Source organism: Narcine bancroftii, chromosome 3, assembly GCF_036971445.1.
Source record: "Narcine bancroftii isolate sNarBan1 chromosome 3, sNarBan1.hap1, whole genome shotgun sequence".
In the NCBI taxonomy this organism is placed as follows: domain Eukaryota; kingdom Metazoa; phylum Chordata; class Chondrichthyes; order Torpediniformes; family Narcinidae; genus Narcine; species Narcine bancroftii.
Genome location: NC_091471.1, coordinates 14,873,991 through 14,897,534, shown reverse-complemented (window position 1 = coordinate 14,897,534; position 23,544 = coordinate 14,873,991). Strand labels below are relative to the sequence as shown.

The window sequence follows — 23,544 nt, the reverse complement described above, 5'->3', positions numbered from 1 at the left end:
GAGAACCACGTTTAAAGAATCAAATCAAGATCCAACATCACAGTAACGAACCTGTTTATGGGAGCCTTGTGAGCAAATTGACTGAACTGGAGCTTATTCCCTGATTATCTCCTGCTGTCGTTGCAAAACTGCCAACATCCCTGTCAGCTCCAACACCACCTCCCCCCAACCGTTCTCCTTATTAGGCAGGACTTGCGAACACAAACCTCTAGATTCAAGGACTGTTTCTTGCTGCTGTCAGACTCTTAAGTGCATCTCACTTGCAAAAGAAGATGCACTATTTTTAACTGTTCTCTGTTTTTGTACTTTTCTCTTTACCTTGTAATACATATTGCCATACAGATGCTTAAACTGTTTATTTGTTATAATTGCACCACTTGGCGTATTAATTGACTTGGCTGGATAGCACAGAAGACAAAGCTTCGCATCTCTGTACACGTGACAATTCAATTTGATTGGATTGCTTATTGGACCAGTCGGGGATTGTGAGAGCCACCATAGAATTGGTTTATAACAGACAGTCGTTGAGTCTTGCACTACCATATTGCTTTGAATTTGTCGTGACTGGTGAATGTTAAATTTAGACGTGCAGCACTGCAAACAGGCCTTTTTGACTGATGAGTCTATTCCCCAGCACCCCCGATTATACCAATTAACCTCCAAATCCTCTGCCGGTTTGTTGTCCTGGAAGCTGCTTTAGCGATCTCTGTCTGCGTGATGTGCCGGCCCGATCTCCGCAATTGCGGGCCGCCACAGACATTCTTTTGGATTTGAGCGGGCCATTTAAGTATCTGATGACAGTTGGATGAAACTCCTTGAATGCTGAATTTGCGGCAAATCACAATTTGCTGGAGGAACTTGGCAGCATCAGTGCGCAAGAAAGGAATTGTCTGTCGAGTTGAAGCCCGTCATCAAGTTATATTTTCTAAGTGACGTTGTGCAAACTTAAAATTTTCCCCTCTCCCCAAAGTGCCATTTAAATATCCCTCTATTACCTTGTCTGGAGTAATGCAATTTTTGTCCATGCAGGAGGTCTCCCATTAATTATAGGAATGAATTCAGGTGTAGCTTATTGGTCACTTGAACTTGAGGACATACAGGCTTTCAAATGTTTCTCAGTCCATCTCCAGTGTCCAGTGGTAGAAACTCTTCATGGCTCGTGGACAGAATAATGTCAATGCAGTGTGAATTGAGAGTTGAATTTGATCTGCTCAGGTTGATTGAGATGAGCTTGTTATACTTAATATCATGTGACATCTCAAGACTCATGCTTGGAAATGCTCATCCACTGCAGATCGTTGGCACCGTTTCTTGTATCTGCCCAAAGCTATTGTCAAGCTTGTAGTTATTCGAGTTATTTTTCTGTTGGTTCACATATGGATGCACTTATTAGGTAAATATTTTTTATATTTCCAGATTTTTTTGGGAACAATGTAGGCATTGAACGTGGACATCTGTTTTGCATATTCACTCTTCTCTTAACAAAAACTTGATCTGCTTTGGTTGAAAACCAGAATTTCTAGCCAGTCTCCCCAAAATACTGCAATACGTTTTTAGCTTTGCCTGAAAGAGAGCATTTGAAGTAGGGTGGATGGGAGTAGTTGGTAATTTTACCTGCTTTTGCATCCACCAAATCAAATTTTCTGTCCTCCTTGTAAAGCAGGTTGGTGTATTCTCCTGCCTTTTGTATGAACAGGCACACACTCCCATCAGCCCAGGTGCTACATGTTGGCATTTGGGGGGAGGGTTCGGAGTGAGCTGGATCCCATTTGCATCAACCATTTTCCTGTGCACCTTCAAGTTCTAAGCATGTGACTTGTGATCTGCATTTTTTCCAAGTTGAGGCCACCTGTAATTTGGAGGAACAGTGCCATGTATTCTGCCTCTGCAGTCTCCAACTAGACGGCATCAATATTAACCTCCAACTTCCATTATCCTCCTTCCTCAGCTCCTCTCTCCTTTCCTCCAGCTCCCCTCCAGTCGTTGTATCGCGGCATCTGGCTGACCTCTGACCTTCCTGACAGAGCTCAGGCTAGAATTGATGACTGCCTTTCACTTCCTGTTGATGCTGCTGTACGAGCCATGATCTTCATATTTAATTGTCCATGTATCTGTCACTCAGAAGAAGGTGGTATTTGGCCAGTTCTCACTTTACTGCTTTAGCCTGCCATACCAATAGAAACCTGTGATCAAACATGTGGCAGAAATATAGCCACTTAATCATTAACTAGAAGCTCTTTTTCATGGCTCATCCCTAAATGCTTTTGAGCAGATGTTGGTGAATGTCCCGCTTTGGACCATTTCAACCCTTTTTCTTTTCAGGTGACATAAAGAAAGTTACAGTCATTGCTCTGCTCAAGCCTGCAAGAAACTACAAGTTTATATACATTGTCTGTAACTGATTTGGATAACGGAATGGATGGATTCGTATCCAAATGTGTTGATGATACCAAAATAGGTGTTGGGGAGGAGGTGGTGAAGATGGCGAAAGGCTGCAGAGAAGCTTGGATAGATTTAGCTTGGACAGATGAAAACAATGTTAGAAAGTGTACGGTCATGAACTTTGGAAGAAATATCCAAGGAGGCCATTATTGATAATGGGGAGAAAATTCAAAACTCTGAGGTGTAGGATACCTTAAAGGTTAACCTCCAGGGTGAATCGGTGGGAAGAAGGCAAATGCAATGTTGGCATTCATTTCTTGAGGAATAGCATACAAGAGCAGGGATGTAATGTTGAGTCTTTATAAAGCACTTGTGGGACCTCACTTTGAGTACAGCTTTGGGCACCTTATTTGAGCAAAGATGTGGTGCAGTTGGAGAGGGTTCAGATAAAATTTACTAGAATAATACCAGGAATGAAAGGGTTAGCATATGAGGAATGTTTGTCAGCTCTTTGACTGTACTCGGAGTACAGAAGGATAAGATGGATTCTTATAGAGGCATTTCTAATGCTGAAAGTCCTGGACAGAGTAGACATGACAAGGATGTTTCCCATGGTAGGGGAGTCCAGGACAAGAGGGCAGAACATCAGGATAAAAGGGTGTCAATTTAAAACGGATGCAGAAAAATTTCTTTCGCCAGAGGGTTGTGAGTTTGTGGACCTTGTTGCCACAGGCAGCTCTGGAAGCAGTCATTGGGTGTATTTGATTAATCAGGGCATCAGAGGTTACGGGGAGAAAGCCAGGAAGTGGGGCTAAGTGGGTGGATGGATCAGCTCATGATGAAAATGGTGGAACAGACTCGATGTGTTTACTTCTGCTCCTAAATGTTGTGAGAATGGTGAGCTTGCTTCAGACCATCATGTAAATCTCCCTTCCATTGACACTATCTGCACTTCAAGCTGGCCTCAGAAAAGAATTAAAGGATTCATTCCACTCATGACCATGCTCTCATTCCCCCTTTCTCTCCACCCCTGCGGATAAAGGTTCAGGAGTGTGATTTCTTTCCCACGACCATCAGACTAGTCAACCGATCGCACGGTAAAATAATTTGTCCTTAATCCATTCAAACTGATCTCTCACTGTAACTGCCTCTGTTTCATTCTGCTACAGTGTGGATAAATTTGTTGTATAGCCAGGAAAAAAAAAACTTATCACCACACTTGCGAAATGTGCTTTCTCCTGGCACAAGTTGAATCTTTGGTTATTGAGTAAAATAAAATATCTTTACACCAATTGTCATTAAAAAAAAAAATTAGACATGCAGCATGGTAACAGCCCCTTCCGGCCCACGATTCCATGTCACCAATCAACCTACAATGCTCTATATGATTTAAAAGGTGGAAGGAAACCTGGAGGACCCATGAGACATGGATGGGGGAGGGTGGGGGGGGGGGGGGGGAAGGAGAGAGAGAGAGAAAGGAGAAAGAGAGAGAGAGAGAGAGAGAACCTACAAACTTCTTGCAGACAGCGCCGGATTCAAACTTGGAGAAACAACGCTAACTATGTGGCCCAAAAAAGAAAGTTCATGAGGAACTTCTCCCAAGGCAAAATACTTTCCTATTTGTGCATTGTTTTAGCTTTTATTTAAAAAAAATCCCACGATGTTTTCCCTTGCTGCAGGTGCACTGTTACAACCCTCCATAGGCGTCAAGTATGTATAAGTCGACTGGAGAGGCCTCAAAACTGGGGGGAGAATTGCTGTGAGGTGCGCTATGTCATTCTGATCCTGGTGCCAGCCAAAATGGTAATAAACATTTATTGACAAGCTTTGATTTGTGGGCAATGCAGGGGTGCATGGAATTGGGGAGGAGTACAACTTGCTGTGAAAAACACTCATCTGGTGAGTTGTCTGATGCTGCTTCATTGAAGGACTGAGTCAACACCCAATAGCCAAAGGTTTGCATTCTGGTTGAAGATCAAAATGTTCAATATGCCAATTGTACCTTAGTGATATTTTATTGGCCAACCTGCCCAAATAACTTGTAAAGTTATCAGCATTTGTTGCCATGAATTTTGAGGTAAAGGGAGACTTGCATTTGTTTCTCTTTTAATCTCAATGTTTCTAAAACTTGTGTGGGCCATGAAATAAATTAATTTCTCACACTTTGCCCAGTGCAGATGCGAGGGGTTCTCCCCTGAGCGGCCTAATAGGTCAACTCTAGCATTAATTTAGTTGCATAAAGAACGAGCACAATTTCAGTGTGCCACACGTAAATGTGCTGGTCAAACTCAGCAGGTTCCCGCAGCATCTCATGGAAGGATTGCAATCGACCCCAGCAGCCGCATACTTTCTTTTTATCATGTTTACAGACTGGAGTTAGCAATGAAAAGGATCAATTAGTACAAAGCAAATGGAGCAGGAGAGCATTGTGGGTCCATTCAGAAACCTGGCTGATGGCTGCAGGGCAGGAACTGTCTTTAAGCCTAAAGCTTTCTTGCCTTTTTGAGAATGGTGGGGGTGGGGGTGACTGGGGTGTGATGGGTCCTTTATTATCTTTCTTAGGCAGTGGGAGATGGAGGGGAGGGAAGCTTGCATTGTGTTTGTGTGATCTTTGAAGCAAAGGCACTCTGAAGTGTTCTCCTCTCGGCAGGATGGCAACCAAATTATCTTCAGCTGCATTCCATAAATATGTCAGGCAGTCACACATCTTGTGCTGTTGAGTGATTAAACTATTGGCTAGGACAGTTCTAAGCAGCCTTTTAGTTAAAACTTGAGAGTGTGGCCAAGGTTTCAGTTCAAATTCTCAACCAAAGGAGAGTGAGCGTTTTAAGATGCTTTAAATTTTATTTCTTTCTCGCTCACAAGTTGATGAGGTGATTAAGAGAGAGCATAGTTTGCTGGTTTTCCATCATTAGTTTGAGCTTGAGAGTCCTGAGGTGATGTTGCAGCTCTATAAAATTTCAGTTAGAGCATGGGGTATTGCATTTCCTTCTGGAGGAAGGATGTAGGCGCTTTGGAGAGGGTGCAGAAGAGATTGGCCAGGATGTGGACAGGAATGGAGCACGCGTCTCATGAAGTAACTTTGACAGAGCTAGGGCTTTTCCCTTTGGAGAGAAGAAGGTCACTTAATCAAGATGTATAAGATTGAGGGCCATTAATAAGGTGGACAGCTGGCACCTATTTCCCAGACTAATGATAGCAAATACATCTGTTTAAGGTGAATGGAGGGAAGTTTTTAAGGAAGATGCCAGATGTGTTTTTGCACAGAGGTGGGTACCTCTAGAATGTACCCACCACTGTGGCTGGGGTCCTTCAAAAGGTGAGCACATGGATGTAAGAAAAATAAAGGGCTCTGGGTGTGAAGTAGGGAAGGGTTGGTTTATTGTGGAGTGGGTTTACATCAGTTGGTACAACATCATGGGCCAAAGGGCTTGTGCTGTTGTGTTCTATGATCTTAATTTTAACAGAATATGATAGATTTCACACTGGAAGTTTGAATTTCATGTAGTTGATGCACTGCTGTGATATGGATAGACTGAGTTTTAGTACTGGCAATGACCTTCTTGTGGTCAAGATTTCACGCATACTTCAGTACAGTCTTGTTCACCTGACCACATTCTAATCACTCAGATGCTGTTGGCTGCCTTTTGTGTGGGTTTCTCACAGCATCTGATGAGATTAGAGGCAATCTTGGGCATGCCTTGGGAAGATCACTGAGAGTAAAACATCAGCTTTGGATTCTGACTGAACTAGCTCCTCTCCTGTTCACCTATCCCATTGCCTTTTGTCTATTGGCCTGTACTGCTCCCCCTGCCCTTTCTTCCCTCCTTCCTCAGCCTTTTTATTTCAGGCGCCCGCCAGATTTAAAACTTGGCGTTTAGAGTGAACTAAACAACTCAAAGTACATTTCAATCATTATTATTAGTCTTCCCTTGAGCTTTCTTAACTATCAGATCATCAATTAATCCTTGTGAAATGCTGAAGTCTGCAGATGCTGTGATTGCAGAAACAGCATAGAAATGTTGGAGGAACACGGCAGGTCTTGCAGGGTCCATAGCATGTGTCTCTCTCTGTCTTTCTGTCTCTCTCTCTCTCTCTGATATTTTCGGGCTGAGCCCTTCTACACGGTATAAGTAGAAAGCAGGCAGGCATCTGAATTAAAAGAGAGGGTGGGGGAGGGTGGGGCAGGAGTACAGACCAACAGACAAAGGGTGTTAATTGGATATAGAGAGGCTGTGGAAGTGGGTCTGGGTGAGTACATGGTCATGGAGCTTGAGAGCTGCGGGGTGTGCAGATAGGGAGTACTGAGACTGCCACAGAACTCCCTTCGAAGAGAGAAGGAGAACTTCTTCAGGGTAGGGATCCCTCAAAGAGATTTTGAGGTGGAGCAACTGAATGGAGTGAAACCTGAAACTCTGGAGATGCTGTGATTGTTATAAAAACACAGAAATTCATCCTTTCTCATTCTATAGAGTGTGGATATCTTCTGGAATGAGCTGCCAGAGGTGAAGGCACAACTTTTAAGAGGAAACTAGGAAGGCATCAGAATAGCCAGGGCATAGAATGCTGTGGACATCATGTGGGCAAGTAGGATCAGAGATTGGTCTGGATGTAGTGGGCTGCAGAGCTGGTTTCTATGCTCTACCCCCCTGACAATACCACATTTAAAATGGTCTCTTCCCATTGTATTGAAATGCTTATCCCACTCTCTAATGAATGTTGTTTCTGCTTTATGTTAACTGATCTTTCTTTGTCGCACTGCATTCTGCCCTGTTTTTAATTGCTGTACTATGCATGGGTTGACGATCTGGACTACTCGCAAAATGAACTTTCTCACTGTTCTTGAACTTCCGTTAGCAGAAAAGGAAAGTGCACCAGATGAAATCCAGTTGGAAAGATCATAATTGTGAAGAAATTTGGAAGTAGATGTAATTGCCACAATTAATGTTGAAATATATAACTTGTAAATCTTGAACCTCGTCATGCAGACTAGATTGTTCTTGATCTGACCCACTGTTTATGCAGCCCAACAGGAGCAGAAATGGGCTATTCAGCCCATCCTGTCTTCCCCACATTTAATCATTTGCTGATCCATTTTCCCACTCAGCCCCACTGCCTGACCTTTTCCACATACCCTTTGATGCCCTGGTTAATCAAAAGCCTATCAATCTCTCATGAGTACAATGGGTCAGGCAGCAGCCTATATTGACCAACTCTTTTATTCATCAAAATTTAATTTATTTTCAACGTGGTAAAAGCTGATTCTGATCATTGGAACTCGTGCTGCCCAACTAACCTACCAAATCCATACGTTTTCTAAGGGTAGCACGAAACTGGAGCACTCAGGGAAAAACTCACTTGGGTCACGAGGAGAATGTTTTTTTTAAAAAAAAATCTTCTTGTAGACAGTGGTGAGTTTGAGCCCAGGTTGCTGCCTGCTGTAATCTCAGGTGTGAACAGGTGACTGATGCCACTACTTGGAAACACCCCCCCTCACCAAATTCAAGTGATTGCTCTTGCATTGGGGTTTATTCTGTGTTTGCTGTTCAGTTTTAATGGCTGGTCATTGATCTTAATTAATCCTTTCCATTCCCCATGGCAGAAAAGCACAAAGACTGCCATTGAAGTTGGAAGAACCTTTGCCACAATGTTTGCTGACCTGAACTTCCGTCAGAAGCTCTCAGAAGCTAAAAACAAGGAGGAGTTCAAAGAAATTCTAATTCTGCAGCGACACCTTCTAACGGTAATCCATAAGGAGACAAGCATTCACGGCGATTCAAAGGAAAAGCAAGACAAACGATCTCAGGTATTCGGATTTGATTAGTTGGACTATGGTGCTAAGAATTAACTTGCAGTGCCAGGGACTGGAGTTCAAGCCTGACCCTGGTTTCTCGTCTGTCTCAATTTTGCACCCTGCAACCACTTGCATTTAATTTGGGTTGCCGACATTTCTCCTGCATCCCAAAGACTGCGGATTGGGAGGTTAATTGCAGATTGGCTCCAGTTTTGTGAGTGACTGGTAGTATCTGGAAGAATTGATAGGAATCCAAGAATCATAATGAATCAAATGGAATCGGTGCAGGGCTGGTGTGAATGAGTGACTGAAGCACCCATTTCCAACATGAAGCTTTTCTTTCAGCATCTTTGGGGAAAGCTGAAAGAGATGTGCTTTTTTAAAACAAAAATCTTCTGTCTGCTTTATGTACCATCTTATGCTGGGTCCCAGATGTGTTTTTGAAGACGATTACATCCTTATTAACATGTGAAGAGGAGAAGGAAAGAAACTGGCCAAACATTTAGACATTGTGAATTTGCATCTTGAAGTAATTGCTTTTGAAAAGGTGCTGTGCAAATGTTCCTAGGAGAGCCAAGTATATAACAAGGGAGATGTTTGTTCATTGGAACTGATATTCTTCACTCATTTGTGTGTTATGTAAGTCAGACAAAAGATGTGCAGAACCTAAAATAGTGTTACCCAACAGCTTGGAAAACCCATGGCCAAATGGTTAATTGATTGCAGGTTCCAGGTACCTTGTGCTATGCCAGCTTGGGCATGCAGTTCATGTGGGTAACCACATTGCTTTTTATAAGACAGAAGTGGAGCATTTAGCCCATTGAGTCTGGTCTGCCATTCAAATCATGGCTGATGTATTTTCCCCTCCCCATTTTCTTAACTTTTCCCCAGGATCTTTTTCACCTTTACTATTCACAATTTTTTTTTAATGTTTGGCTGAATGACAACAATGCCCTGTGCTTTGTTTTCAAGTAGATTTTTAAAAATCTTGTATTTTGTCCTTCTAGCACTACTAAGATTTGGATTCGGTGCTAGTGTGTAGATTTTGCATGTTATCGCCAGGTTAGGAGGTTGTATGCTCTGGATTGAGGCTGATCTTCCAATGTGGTGCCATGGATGCTCCGTTATCAAAGGATCAGTCTTTTTGTTGAAGCATTCGACAGTCGACAACCTCCATGGAGGTTCTTCCAATATGCTGACAAATATTTTCTAATCAATAGAAAAATAGGAGATGGGTGGATCTGGCCTGTCAAGCTGCTCCACCACCACTCAATAAAGATATGGCCCTAGACTCTGCTCCACTGACCTGGCTTTTTCCCATAATTCCCCCACTATGCAAAAATGTTTGTCTTCAATCTATTCAACGAGGCAGAGTCAACTGCTTCTGTGGGCAGGGAGTTCCACGGATTCATTGCTCTCTTTGTCTTGTTTCTGTTCCCCCAGTTCTGGAGGCCATGTCCCCTAGTTCTTGTCCCATGTATCAGTGAAAACACCTTTGTTGCATCTGTTATATAGACAAGAGAGGCAGGATATAAATTTTGTTTCTGCAAGATTAATATTATTTTTTTTTATTTTTTTTAAATTTTTCACACTATGAACCATATTGACCAAAATACACATAAACCTTTCCCTCTTGAATATACACAGTGTCATTTTCTCCCCTCGTTCCGTTCCCTCCCTCCTTCCCACCCCCCTCCCCACCCACTCAACATTCAACATATATGATACATTAAACCCGTTAAACAATGTCATCACACAGTGTTATCTACTTTTACCCACTGGGTCAGTTCATTTCGTCTTCTTCTCCTTCTGTCATTTTAGGCAGTGGAGGTCCGTGGTAGGACTTCTCTGTTCCATGTACAGTTCCAAAATTTGTTCAAATACTGTGATGTTATTTCTTAAATTATATGTTATTTTTTCCAATGGAATACATTTATTCATTTCTATGTACCATTGCTGTATTCTCACGGTACAATGTTTACATACCACCAACTGAAAACCTACTTGAAGGACAAATTGAGAAGCAGACTGAGATTACCACAAGGAAGCAGCTTTGAATATGTGATTACAGACACAATGATAATTAAAAGATTTATAACAAACATGTACATCAAACTACAAGAGAAAGAGAAAAATGAAATCAACTGTAAACCCAAACAAAAGTGGGAACAAGATCTAAACATAAAGATAAAGAATGAAATATGGGAAAAGCTATGCTCCGGAACTATGAGAAATACAATAAACACGAGGTTACGCATGATACAATATAATTGGTTACACAGGCTATACATCACACCCCAAAAGTTAAATAAATGGGACCCAACAGTATCAGACAGATGTCTTCGCTGTAAGAAGGAAACGGGAACAACAGTACATGCAATTTGGGCATGTGAGAAAGTGGAAAAGTTTTGGGAAGATCTAAATCAGGTATTCAATAAAATCACAAAAAGCAACATACCAAAAAATCCAGAGATCTTTCTTCTAAGTAATATAAGAAGTAAAGAACTTAGCCTCGATTTTGGATGGAGCACACAAAAGATTGATTATGATAGCCTTAGCTGTAGCAAAAAAATGTATTATGTCAACCTGGAAATTAGAAGCCAAGTAATTATTGAGGAAAATGTTGCACAAATTTGATGGTCACCTTCTGAGCATTGCCGCAACTATGCCTCAGAGCTTATTTCAATGGGCACGCAATGCTTTGGTATATCGTGAGGCCGTGAAATGTTAATCTGCCTGAAGTATGTTGGCTTCTGGGAGAACAGTTTGTGCATGGTCTCAAACAGTGCCTTATGCATGGAACTAGGTGAGCAGATACAGGTAGCGCCAGGTAAATAGGGGCAGCGGCCCTATGTTGTGATTTGGAACCCATGCGCAGATTGCTTTCAAGCATGCGCTCCCCCTTCCCAGTGATGGCAATCTGCGCATGGGTTCCAAAGCGATCTGCGGGGACCGAATGGACGGAAGCATTTCCTTCAGAGAAGGGAAAGCAACCATGTTACCTTTATTCAAAACGGATTCTGAGTATCGTAACTTCAAAATGTCTTGGTCTATCTGTAGTACTTTCCCAAAACGCTGCAGCACCTGATCACAATGAGACCTGGGCAGAGATGATTGCAGATCTGTGGTACAACAATCCCCACTATCTAACAGCATAGAGTCGCACTACATTGGTGCTGTCCTTGATCTTGAAAGGGTTCAGCTGCTGTGCAGAAACCTGGAGCTCCTAATATTGCATTCCATCGTGGAAATGTTTGTGAGTATTGTTAGGCATTACTGAGAGAGAGTAACCACAGGAGTTATCAGACTGTTATAGAATCTCCCGTTCTTCAAAGGGAGCCTACGGCGGATCTTGTTTGGTGACTTTAATCCCAGATGTGTGATTAAAGTGTGACACCTGTCGCAAACTTTAATTTAGGGAGAATTATTCATTTAGACTTGGTTTCCCACAGCCAGAGGCTGTTTTCCTTTTCAAGAATTCCTTTTAATTTGTAGATGGCAGCCTAGTTACAGGCCATTCTGGACCACGATCCTGTGTTGCCCAAATGCACGCATTTGAACAGTTAACCTACTAAGTCCATTTGTCTTTGGTACATGAAGGAGAACAGAGCATCCAGGAAATCATCTAGACACGGGAAGAACGTACAAACTCCTTACAGACGGCTCAGCCTGGAACACTGGTGCTGTATTAGCATTGGGATAATCGCTTCACTAACCTCTTGGTTTGAATTTGCCATTGAATTTGCTTGTACCATTTGTAGAGCAAATGATTGTTGTGTAATTATTTTAAAATTCACTGTTGCTTTAATAATTTCCCAGTTACCCTTGATATCTATAGCTGTTGATTTCCAGATGCACTTGAGCTTCTACTTCTGTCTGGCAGAGAATAATTCCACTTATGTTCTCACCTCCTCATGATAGAAAATCTGTGCTATCATTAGCCAAGGACTGGTGTAACCGTAGAGTTGCATCCTCGCAGCACTTGATCCTGAACCTCTGGTGCAGTCTGTGTGTAGTTTGCATCTTCGCCTGTGTGCTCCAGGTTTTTGCCACGTTTCAGATCTGAATATTGGGCTGTGCAGCACGGATGTGGCCCGTACGACCCATCTCATCCATGGCCACCATGATGCAAGTCTATGCCAATCCAATATGGCGGCAACATAGAACGGGCACTTCAGCGCACCATGCTGTTCAATGGTTTCTTTTATTAAAAATGTAACATGCATGATGTACTTTAACTCGTGCCTGCCGTAAAGCGACGTCATTGTGAGCATTTCCCAGCACCCATAACAATAGGAGAAACTGAAGCAAAAGAAAGTCTCTTCAGAGTCTCTGAGTGCCTGTGGATTTGCCTCCATTGTGCTCCCAAAGCCTCTGCTGCACTGATTCCAGTTCAAACCATTGGCAACCTGACCTCCAGATCAAAATATTAAAAATGATCTGGAAGCCTTCAGCACTCAAAGCCTTTTGAGAAACCTTCTTGCCCTCGGAACCTCTCTAATTCCAGTTCCAATACCTGGTTCCCATGAGCCAGTCTCCTGCAGAGTCCGCAGGCTGTGTGAGTCATTCGACCGCACGTTGCCAAGCTTTTTCTTTCAATTTGTTTTTCTTTAGTGAGCATCTCTGGCAAAGCTAGCATTTGTTCCCTTTTACTAATTGCCTTCTAGCAGATGGTAGTGAGATGCTACCTTGATTCCCACAGGGCAGCTGGGTTGGAAGTTGACGGCCTCTTCCTTCACGCCAAACCATCTTTATCCAGATAAGTGTGAAGTGATGTATTTTAGAAGGTCAAAGTTAAAGGCAGAGTTAATGCCAGATACTTAACAGTGTAGAAGAACAGATGGACCTTATGGTCCAAATCCAAAGATCCCTCAAGGTTGCAATGCAGGTTGATAGGGTAGTTAAGAATGCTTGTGGTGTACTGGCCTTTATTAGTCAGGGGATTAAGTTAAAGAGCTGTGAAATAATGTTGCAGCTCCACAAAACTCTGGTTCGATCACACTTGGAGTATTGTCAATCAAGGAAGTTTCTAGTTGTTGTATTTGTAGTTTAACATTCAAATGTGCTGGAGAAACTAGGCATGTCACGATATGTTCTTAATGGCAAAGATGCACAACCTTGACAAAGGGTTTAGGCCCGAAACGTTGGTTATGTATCTTTGCCATAATGAACACTGCGTGACCGGCTGAGTTTCTCCATTAAACTTGCAATATTGTGTTCAGTTCTGGTTGCCTCTTTAAAGGAAAGAAGTGGAAGCTTTGGAGAGGGTGCAGAGGAGATCTTGCCTGAATTGGAGAATGTCTTATTTCTGCTCATACCTTGATGAAAGGCTCAAGCCAGATACATTTATTATGTTTCTTTATCTTTCCTATTTAAAGTACAGTGTTTGATCTGCTGTGTTTCTCCAGCATTGTGTTTTACTTCAAACAGTGTCTGCAGACTTTGCGTTTTACCTTGGTACACAAGGACATCTTTTGACTCTATAATAGGCAAGTAGATGTTAGGGGGTTACGAGTGTGAGGTAGGAAAGTATTCGATTGAACATAGAACACTACTGCACAGTACAGGCCACAAAGGCACTCAGAGACACCACTAACATTGCCTGGCACCCCCAACTGTAAGAGGTAGAGAAGCAGGGGAAAGTCCCTTTAGAGACACTGAGCACCTGCAGATTTGGCTTTCCAACCACACAGCCTTTCCAACCACACAGCCCCTTATCCAATACATCAGTGAATCTAGCTCCCAGTTCTGAACCTCCAGTGCCAACAGGAAGCCCTCAGCTCCCGAGGCCCATTCGCGAGCCCCTCTCGCCATTGGCACCCTCGTGAATTCTTGTCCTAAAAGCCATTCAGTCCGGAGACGCTGTGCCAAACATCAAGTTCCCAATTACATTAATTTTTATTCTCTAGATTTCCAAATGGAAATTCATTCCAAAGTAGGGAGTACTTTAAGGTATAAATATCTGGAAGAGTTGACTTCCTGCTTGAAGTTCTTGCTCAGCAATCCTGATGATACAATTTCCCTCCCTCCTGAGCAGGTTCACAAGTACCCACGTTTGGGTAAGGGAATGATGGAAGATCTCAGGCGCAGGTTGCCTTTCTATCTCTCGGATTTCACTGATGGTGAGTAAACAGTTTTTTTTAAAAATAGTTTGACCTGTGGATATTGTGGCTACACCCCTGCAGGAAGCAGAAAATTATTTTGGGGAATCGGGGCATTACTGGCAAGGTTGGCGTTCCATGGCCTTCCTTTTCCCCCACAGTTCTGTTTCCAAACAGCATTATGGATGAGTGTGGGTGAAGGCTGTGATGATCATCTGTTCTTGGCCCACGTAATATTTTCCTTTGGTGTAGAATAGAATGTCCGTCCTCCCAGTGGTAGCCAATTAGTTCCATACATTGAAAATGTATATTTAGCTGATTCTTCTCTGATATTACCATTGAATTTGCCCTTTCAAGTGGTACTTTACATCTTCCTTTATCAACCTTTCTCTTTTTTTTCTGGTCACCAACCCTCCTGATACTGAGAAAAGTTCCATTTATTTAATCAGAACTTTCTATGATATCTTAAAATGATAGTACTTAATAGGAAAGGAGGCAGCTTTTTGGCCCACTGGGCTCACATTTTGAATTCTTTAATAGGGAATGCTTTTTAAGCAGATCTTTTCATTAGTCGTTCTCTAGTCTTTCCAGTTCCTGTCTGTTCTATATAATTTGATCTTATAAGGGCCCAATTAATTATTATTTTGCTGCTCCTTGCGTTTCCCAGTTAAATGAGAAAATGTGCAGAGATGGAGGTTGAGCAATGCCCAAACATGCTGGAGAAGCTCTGCATCCATAGGAAGTTTAGGGGGTATCCAATATTTTGGACTTGGGCCCTCTGCCAGGTCAGTACATTGGTTAAGCTTTACTGCCTATGGATGCTAGACTCCCTGCTGCATTTCTCCAACAGGTTTGGTATTACATTGTGCTGAATGGGATTTGGTGGGAGATGTTTTAAATTCTTCTCATCGGCAAAAGCTAGTGAGGGAATGTGTTGGGTTTTCCATCTTTCCATCCAGCAGCTGTGGAAGACCTTGTTAAAATAAAATTATTTGCGTTTTGTTTTAAGTGCTTTCTTGTGTGTGAATGGGCTGAGCAACTCTCAGACTCTTGACCTCGTGGCCCATCAGTTCTCCTGTGCAGCGGGTGTGGTCATGTTTAGCCACAGACAAAGACAACACTTCCAAAATGTCCAGCAACCCCTCCAGTCTCCACTGAGAGCATTAGCCTAGACAAATTATCTTCAGATAATTTGGTCCTTCTTGAGTTGAATATGAGCCCAAAGTCTAGGCTAATGCTCTCAGTGGAGACTGGAGGGGTTGCTGGACATTTTGGAAGTGTTGTCTTTCAGATGAGTGGAAAAAAATAAATGAAACTGCCCGAAATTAAAAAAAAAATGGGTGTGCCTGGAATCTTTGACAACATTCTGGCTCTAAACTTTGGCTAGCCTTCCAATGGATGTTGCGTGACTTGCTGAGTTTCTCCAGCACTTTGGTCTATTGCAGCACTCATTGCTGTCAGGTCCTTGCAAGTCAGACGAACTGGTCACTTCTGGCACCCTGCCGTTCACGAATTGGCTAAGATAGGAATCAATCTTAAGATGGAAGTGTTTTGGGGCAGAGAACACCACAGGACCTTTATCCTTTCTAGTCTGTTCTGAAGCCCCACTGATCTGCACCTGGACCATATCCCTCCTTACCCCTCCCTCCATTCACCCGTTCAAATTTTTCTTCAATGTCAACATTGAGCCTGTGTTCTCCACTTCAACTGGCAGCTCGTTCCACACCCTCATCATCCATGAAGAAGTTGCCCCTAATGTTCCCATTAAACCTTTGCCCTTAACCTATGTCCTCTAGTTTTTTTTTAATCTCTCCTAATCTCGGTGGAAAAAGCCTGGGTGTGTTTACTTTATATATCCCTCTCATAATTTTGTACACCTCTATCAAATCTCTCCTCATTTTCCAACGTTCCATGGAATAAAGTCCTAACTCGTAGAACCTTTCCCTGTAACTCTGTCCCTCACATCTCAGCAACATCCTTGTAAACCTCCTCTGTCTTTCAATCTTAATTTTTAAAAACTTTAACATTTTATTTTGAGCTCAATTGAAGTCTGTTACACGCAAATTGACCTACAACATATGATTTTGGAGGGTCGGAAAACCCATGCAGACACTGGGAGAATGTACAAGCTCCTTGGAATTCATCATTACCACCATTCTTCATTAAGGTCAGGTCACTCGTTTGAGATGCTTACCTGGCAGGGAGAATCGGTGGTCATGATGGCCGATCTCCCAGGACGAGGCTATCCCATTGCACTTTGGGTGTGTTGATGACTGCGATGTCCCCAAATACTCGACTGCAAAATTTGTGGTATGGGGGACTGCGTTCGCGCTCTCCCCTGAAAAGAAAAGTCATTCGTCTGAGTGCTACTGGTACCATTTAACCCAGTACTACGGGTCAGGTTGTCAGCAACTAAACTTGCTCCCTCACCAGGCTTGCCTGGTGCAGAGGGTGGCTGGACACACAGCAGGATGAAAAGCAAGACCTGTCAAAGGGCAGACGAACCCTCATATAGGGTCAACGGCCATCTAGCAAACACATGCAGTGAAGTGTGGAATGGGCAACCCTTGCATTGAAGATTGGTCTGGCCATTTACTGCAGTGGAATTTCTTTTAGCCATCTTGAGCCTCGCCATGCTACTGGATCTGGGAAGGGATGTCGAGAGGGTGGGTTTGGACCTGTGCAATCCCCTACTCCCCTAAATCCATTCACGCACACAATATTTCTCTCTGAGGAGAGGAGTATCCTATCAAACCTTACAAACTGACTGAAAAGAACCATCGTCATCCTATGGTATGGATGGCCAGAAGAAGAAGAAGGGCAATTCATCTGATTAGTTTTCCTCTGAGCACTCTCGCATAAGTCTCTGATGAGAACAGTGTCCACGTTCCATCATCCTGGTGTTGTGACCTGACAGCGGGCTCTTGAATATTTGCCTTGGTTAGATCTCCAATCCTTGGCAAAGGCTAGTCAGAATCCATCCCAGAAAGAGAACTTTAATTTGTATTAGCACCATAAAGTTTTTCCACTCAGAGGGTGGTTAGAATCTGGAACATGAGGACAGTTTGAGGAACTGGTGGAGGTAAGGAGCTATCACACTCTTTAAAGAATGGTCTTAATGGACATTTGAATTAACTAGGCACAGAAGGCTACTGAGATGTGATGTGATCAATGACCACAAGCAGACGTGAAGTGAGCGATTAAAGGCTTTTAGTCTGAAGCATCAGGCACGTCTATACATACTGTTGGCCTGGATCCAAGGCTAGTATGGAGGGAGGAGACGGGGCCTTTCAGCTTTTATTGGGAATCTACAGGGAGGAATTACAGGGGCAGAGGCATGCCAGCCTGTACAGTCCAGTGAGGTCACACCTGCACTACCGTGTTCCACCACAGTTGGAGAGTACTTGATGGATGTGGTTGACAAGATGGTTTCTGTGCCATGTGACTCTAATTTATCATAATGTTAAAACAGCAATGTTAACGTAATTTTACTTTGCCCTCATCCCAAACAGTTTGGGATCTCAAAATTGGGATTGTACTCGCTGGAGTTTAGAAGATTGAGAGGGGATCTCATAGAGACCTATAAAATTCTGGCAGGACTGGACAGAATGAATGCAGATGGGATGTTTCCAAGGATGGGAAAATCCAGAACCCGGGGCCATGGTTTGAGGATAATAGGCCAACCATTTAGGACCGAGAAATTTCTTTACCCAGAGGTGGTGAATCTGTGGAATTCATTGCCACAGAGGGCAGTAGAGGCAGGTTCATTAAATCTATTTAAGAGGGAATTAGATCTATTTCTTCAGTATAAGGGTATTAAAGGTTATGGAGAGAAGGCGGGGATGGGGTACTGAACTTTAAGATCAGCCATGATCTCGTTGAATGGCGGAGCAGGCTCGAAGGGTCGAATGACCTACTCCTGCTCCTATCTTCTATGTTTCTAATCCAACTCCTTGTTTTAGTGATTATTTTATTATTTGTAGAGTAATTGAACATCCAATGGTTCTTCCCTGTAAATGTGACTAAAAATGCTGGAAATCTAATCCCATTTGGTGAAATGTGAGCTTTTAATTATGGTTTAAACTGGGTGAAAATCTCCTGACTTTTATGATTTGGATGTGGCGTCGACATTGAACTCTGAACTCTGGATTAAATGCAGGTATATTTGGAAGCAACAAGTCTATCAGAAAATACATCACCACCATCCTGTTTCTCTACTGTATCTGCCTACTGCCAACGATAGCTTTTGGTTCTTTGAATGATGAGAACACGAGAGGGTCAATCGGTAAGTTTTTGGTTCAGTTGGACCTCTCGATCTCTGGTTATTAAGAAGCCACTCAAAATGCAGCCTCCCAACTCTGCACAATGATCCATTAAGTGGAAAGGGTGACTGGAGACATTTAGCACTAAGGCTGCAAGTTGATCACAGATGCTGGAAATCTTGGAGCAACGTGCAAATGCTGGAAGAACTCAGTGGGTCAGGCAGAATCCATGGTAGGCAATAGACAATCAATGTTTAGGGCTGAAAAACTTAATCTGGGATAGCAGGAAATGGCCTAATAAAAGACTGGGTTGGCAGGTGATAGGTTAATATGGCGTGGGGGAGAGGGAAGAATTATTTTGTGCATTGCACCAGTTTTCCAGTATCTGTTGCCTATCTTTACCTCCATTTTGCTGCTCTACTATGAAGCCTCTTCGAGGGATGCCAACCCTGAAGAGGGTTTTCCTCCTCTCTTTGATGGCTCTAACAGAACTACCAATCTCATTGTTCCCCCTTTGTGATCTCTACTGCTCTTGAGCTCTCTGGCCATGTAATCACCCAGACTTGGTTCGTTAGCCATGTGTCCTTCCTGCCTACTTGCCTCTGCCACCATCTTGTGCTCAGTTTACAGCCCTCCCAGTTTGGCCCCCACACGGGTACTCGCTCCCATCTGTAGTCACCTGTCACTTTAATAATCTGTTCACCCACCCTCTCCCCCGCCCCCCACCCCAAACGTCCCAATCCCAACATTTCATTCAGGCATCTGCTATTTCTTGCTATTCCTGGTGAAACATATTCTGCCCAAAATGTTGACTATCTGTTGCCTTCCGCAGATGCTGCCTGACCTGCTGAGTTTCTCCACAATTTTGTGTGCTGCTCTTGCAATAAGAGAATTTGGGATGAGGAATTTTGAATGGCAAAATATGTCAGATCATCTAGATTCATTTGATTAAAAGACAAAAAAATCTGCAGACACTGTAGTTGAAGTAAAAACACAAAATGCTGGAGATATTGTGTTGTTTCAAAAAGATTATTTGGGGGATAAAAAGATAAAGATACAGCTCAGTAGCAGGATCTTCTGCCCACAAGTCTGTGCTGCCCAATGCACCCATGTGACCAGTGAAGATAATAACCCTGTGCGTGTTTGGAACCTGGGAGGTAACGAGCGCCTGAAGGAAAGGTGGAGGCACAGGTGGAATGTACAAACTCTTTGCAGATGATGGCAAATTTGAATCCAGATCACTGGTGCCGTAATGGCGTTGTGCTGATTATACCGCCCATTTTGTTCACCCCCCAATAAGCCTTTTGCATGCAGGACACCAGGCCTATACCAATGTGGTAGAAGAAGCCAAGCAAGTTGGTTGGGGTACTTTTGGAATTGACAATAAATGCTGGCTTTCCTTTCATTTTCTACATCTCTTTAGTTTGTTGGTATCCAAATGAAAGAAGACGAGAATTTGTAAAGCAGCCTGAAATCAAAATGGGATATGTTGCCAATACTCATCAGGTCGGGCAGTGTCTGTGGAAAGAAACAGTTAATATTTTGGATTGAAGGCCATCATAATCTTGTGTTCCTTGATTTCCTTAATTTCCTTTTTATAATAATTGATTCTAGTTTTGAATAGAATTGGACTGAATCACCATAGCTCTGGAGAATTTCAAATATTCTTCAGCCTCGTGCTGCAAGTTCTTCTTGGCTCGGTCCTAAATGTGGCCACTTCAGGACTGTTCCCAACTTTTAGACTATCCGTATCTGTCTGTTGATAATCTTGCATCTGTCAAAATTTTTTTGTGTATTTGTGTATACATTAATTCAGTCCTCAGTGTGTGTATATATATATATATATATATATATATATATACATATTGAGCTTGCAGCGAACCAGCCAGTGGTCAGTGTGGCATTCCGCGCTGGGCATGACCCTGGTGTGGAGCACATCTCGTTTGTCACTTTCTCGCACCAGGATGTAGTCCAGGAGGTGCCAGTGTTTGGATCGGGGATGCATCCAGGTGGTCTTAAGGCTGTCCCTCTGCTGAAAAAGGGTGTTTGTAATGACAAGCCGCTGTTCTGCGCAGAGCTCCAACAGGAGGCGCCCATTGTCGTTGCACTTGCCGACGCCATGCTTGCCCAGGATTCCTGGCCAGGTTTCTGAGTCTTTGCCGACACGAGCGTTGAAGTCGCCCAGGATGACAACCTTGTCGGCTGTAGGGGTACGTTGGATGAGGTTGCGCAGGTCGGTGTAGAACTTGTTCTTTTCTGCTGGTTCCGCCTGGAGGGTTGGAGCATAGACACTGATGAGGGTGATGTGACGCTTGTTTTGAAGTGGGAGTCGCATGGACATGATTCGGTCCGAGAGGCCTGTCGGAAGGTTTTCGAGTTTGGAGGCAATGAAGCTCTTGACCATGAAGCCTACACCAGATAGGCGTCGTTCATCCGAAGGCTTGCCAGACCAGTAGAGTGTGTAGCCCGCGCCGCGCCCGACCTGTATACATATATATACATATATACATATATACATATATATATATTCATAAAAATTAAATAAAATATAAAAAAAGTTGATGTTTGCCTTCCCATTTACTTGCTGAAACTCAGCAATTAGTTTTATTTTGTCCAAAGACCTCTTCCACTGTTAGCCATGCATTTCACTCTCTCACCATTTTTTTAAATCTTAAAAACAAATTTGCCTTTTTTTTAAACCAAAAGAGGAGGACCTGGCAATTTTTCTGTTATTAGTTTGTTTTTTCCCTTTCATTTACACTGTATCTGATGAGCCTATCCAAAACTTCTTGACTTTGCATAAAAGAGCCCAGTTTGTTGAGGATGTACTGTTCAGTATGCCAATGGTTTGGATAAAGTAATTGAGAAAGAAAGTGAATGGGATATTAATCCTTTTATTTGGGAGAGGTGGAGTGGAAAAGGAGAAAACTGTTGCTATGACTGGACAAGGCATTGACGAAACCTTTTCTGGGATATTGGAGTCTTGGCCACTTTGCAAAGAGGGGATGTACTTCCATTCGAAACAACTCTGAAGGCTTGCTAAATTAGTTTGGATGTGGTGGTCATTTTGAGGAATTTTGATGGAGTTCACAATCAAATTCCAATCATACTATGGAGAGGCTCCAATAGCTCAGTGGTTAGACCACTGGCCTTGGGGTTGAGAGTTGGGGCCACATTTCTGCGAGGGGCACTGAACAAAGTAATGACTCAATCTTCCTTATGGCAGACAAGGTTAAAGAATTTCATGTATGTTACATTCTAAATGTAGTATTGTGTGACGATAATGGAACCTTTACCTTTACCTCTGGGTCAATTGTTTTGCTCAGAGGGTACTGAGTACATGGAGCAAGCTGCCCAAGGAAAGAACAAGGAGACTGGAACAAACTAGGTTCAAAAGACATTTAGACAGGTATGTGGTTAAGGAAGGTTTAGAGGGCAATGAACCAAATGGGTCCAGCTCAAGTAGGGAACATGGCCAGCATGAAGACAATAAGGATTTGTCATTTGACAAAGACAAAAAAAATTCTTCACTTGTTCATGGATTTTTTTTTTCCCTGTGGCCTCAGTGAGGCAGAACTATTTAATGGTGAGAATTTATTTTAGAAGGGGGTTGCAGAGTAGTTAAGGGTAACTGAGTTTAGACAGCAATGTGGAATTGAGGGCAAAGATTGAATCAGCTATGATATTGAATGGTAGGACAGGATTGAGGAGCCATGATCCAACTCCCAGAACCAAAAAAAAAACCAGCATTGGAGTTGTATTGAATTGGCAGGTAAAGGGGTAACACAGAGCAATTGTGACCATTGGAGAGACTAAAGCCTTGGTGGTGGGTGCTGAAGATCTGGGACCCAAAATGCATTTTCAGGGGAGATTGTCACAGTGTGAATGGGTTCAGTGTTTTATGATGAGGAGGAAATGGTTGATTTGTTTGGCTGGTGATTTGCTGCTATACTTTATATGGGCCAAACTGGTGTTTTCTTCAGTGGCTGATCCGCCAGTTCTAGGAACCGAGGCATTTTCTGCTCTGCACCTCACGTTTGCACTTCATTGATCCTTTGTGTTGTTCTGTAAATGCTATCCTCACTTGTTTCATCTGTGTTGACTTCAAAGAAGCGTGAATCATCTTAAAAGGATCACTATCTTAAACTGGCTAACTTGTGATGATATGGATTGAGTATGAGAGCAAGCAAACCGCTATTCCTGCACCTGCCTCCTGTATGGCAACAAACTCTTACATGTAAATCAAATGCTAACAGACTTTCAGCTTTTGTCCTAACAATAGTTGTTTTACAGATGTGCAGAAAACCATCCTTGCCCAATGCATTGGAGGAGTAGCCTATGCAGTATTTGCTGGTCAACCCATGGGTATAGTTTTAACAACTGCACCCCTGGCCTTGTACATACACGGTACGTTGCACTTACTCACCAATTATTTAAGAGTTTAATTCTCTGTCTTTCAACCTTGAACATTTTGAACGTATCAGATAAGGTTTGTTACAGCCTCAGCAGAATTCCGTCCCTGATAGACTGCAAGGTATGTGGAGAGACATTAAGCCATGGAGTGGAGAAGCTCAGACTGTGAATTGGTGTGTCATAGAGATGCGGTACAGAAACTGGCCCATTGACCAACTCTTCAAAGCAAAGTATGATCCCTGTCTTTACTTCATCCCTTTTGCCCTTGCCCTCAGCTCCTATCCTACCCAAGTATTTGTCCAAATGGCCTTAAAACATAATTGTAACAACCTCTGGCAACTTGTTCTATAACCTTCACATATGTGTGTGTGTGTTGTGGGGGGGTGGAGGGTGGTGGTGTGGGGAAGACCTGCCCATTGGATTCCCCTTTAAATTTCTCGCCTTTAGCCTCCATGTCCAAAATTTGACTTTTGCACTGGGGGAAAAAAGACCATCTACTGACTTTATGCCTCTCAAAATTTGATAGTTAGCCCCTTCAGAATCAATTTATTGTCGTGAGCAAGTCATGAAATTCGGGGTTTTGTGGCAGCGT

The 23,544-nt window shown here is 42.9% G+C and overlaps 1 protein-coding gene and 1 pseudogene across 1 annotated transcript in view; both read left to right on the top strand.

The window, feature by feature from the left end:
* The window catches only part of slc4a11 (solute carrier family 4 member 11), a 146,645-nt gene that overhangs the window by 76,424 nt on the left and 46,677 nt on the right, over nt 1–23,544 (top strand). Inside the window, exons 6-10 of the mRNA XM_069922730.1 lie at nt 4,062–4,185; nt 7,985–8,188; nt 14,214–14,298; nt 18,437–18,562; nt 22,833–22,946. Coding sequence (XP_069778831.1) covers nt 4,062–4,185; nt 7,985–8,188; nt 14,214–14,298; nt 18,437–18,562; nt 22,833–22,946 — 653 coding nt within the window. The remainder of the gene's footprint in view (nt 1–4,061; nt 4,186–7,984; nt 8,189–14,213; nt 14,299–18,436; nt 18,563–22,832; nt 22,947–23,544) is intronic.
* Nucleotides 16,464–16,618, top strand: LOC138759641 (U1 spliceosomal RNA; annotated as a pseudogene).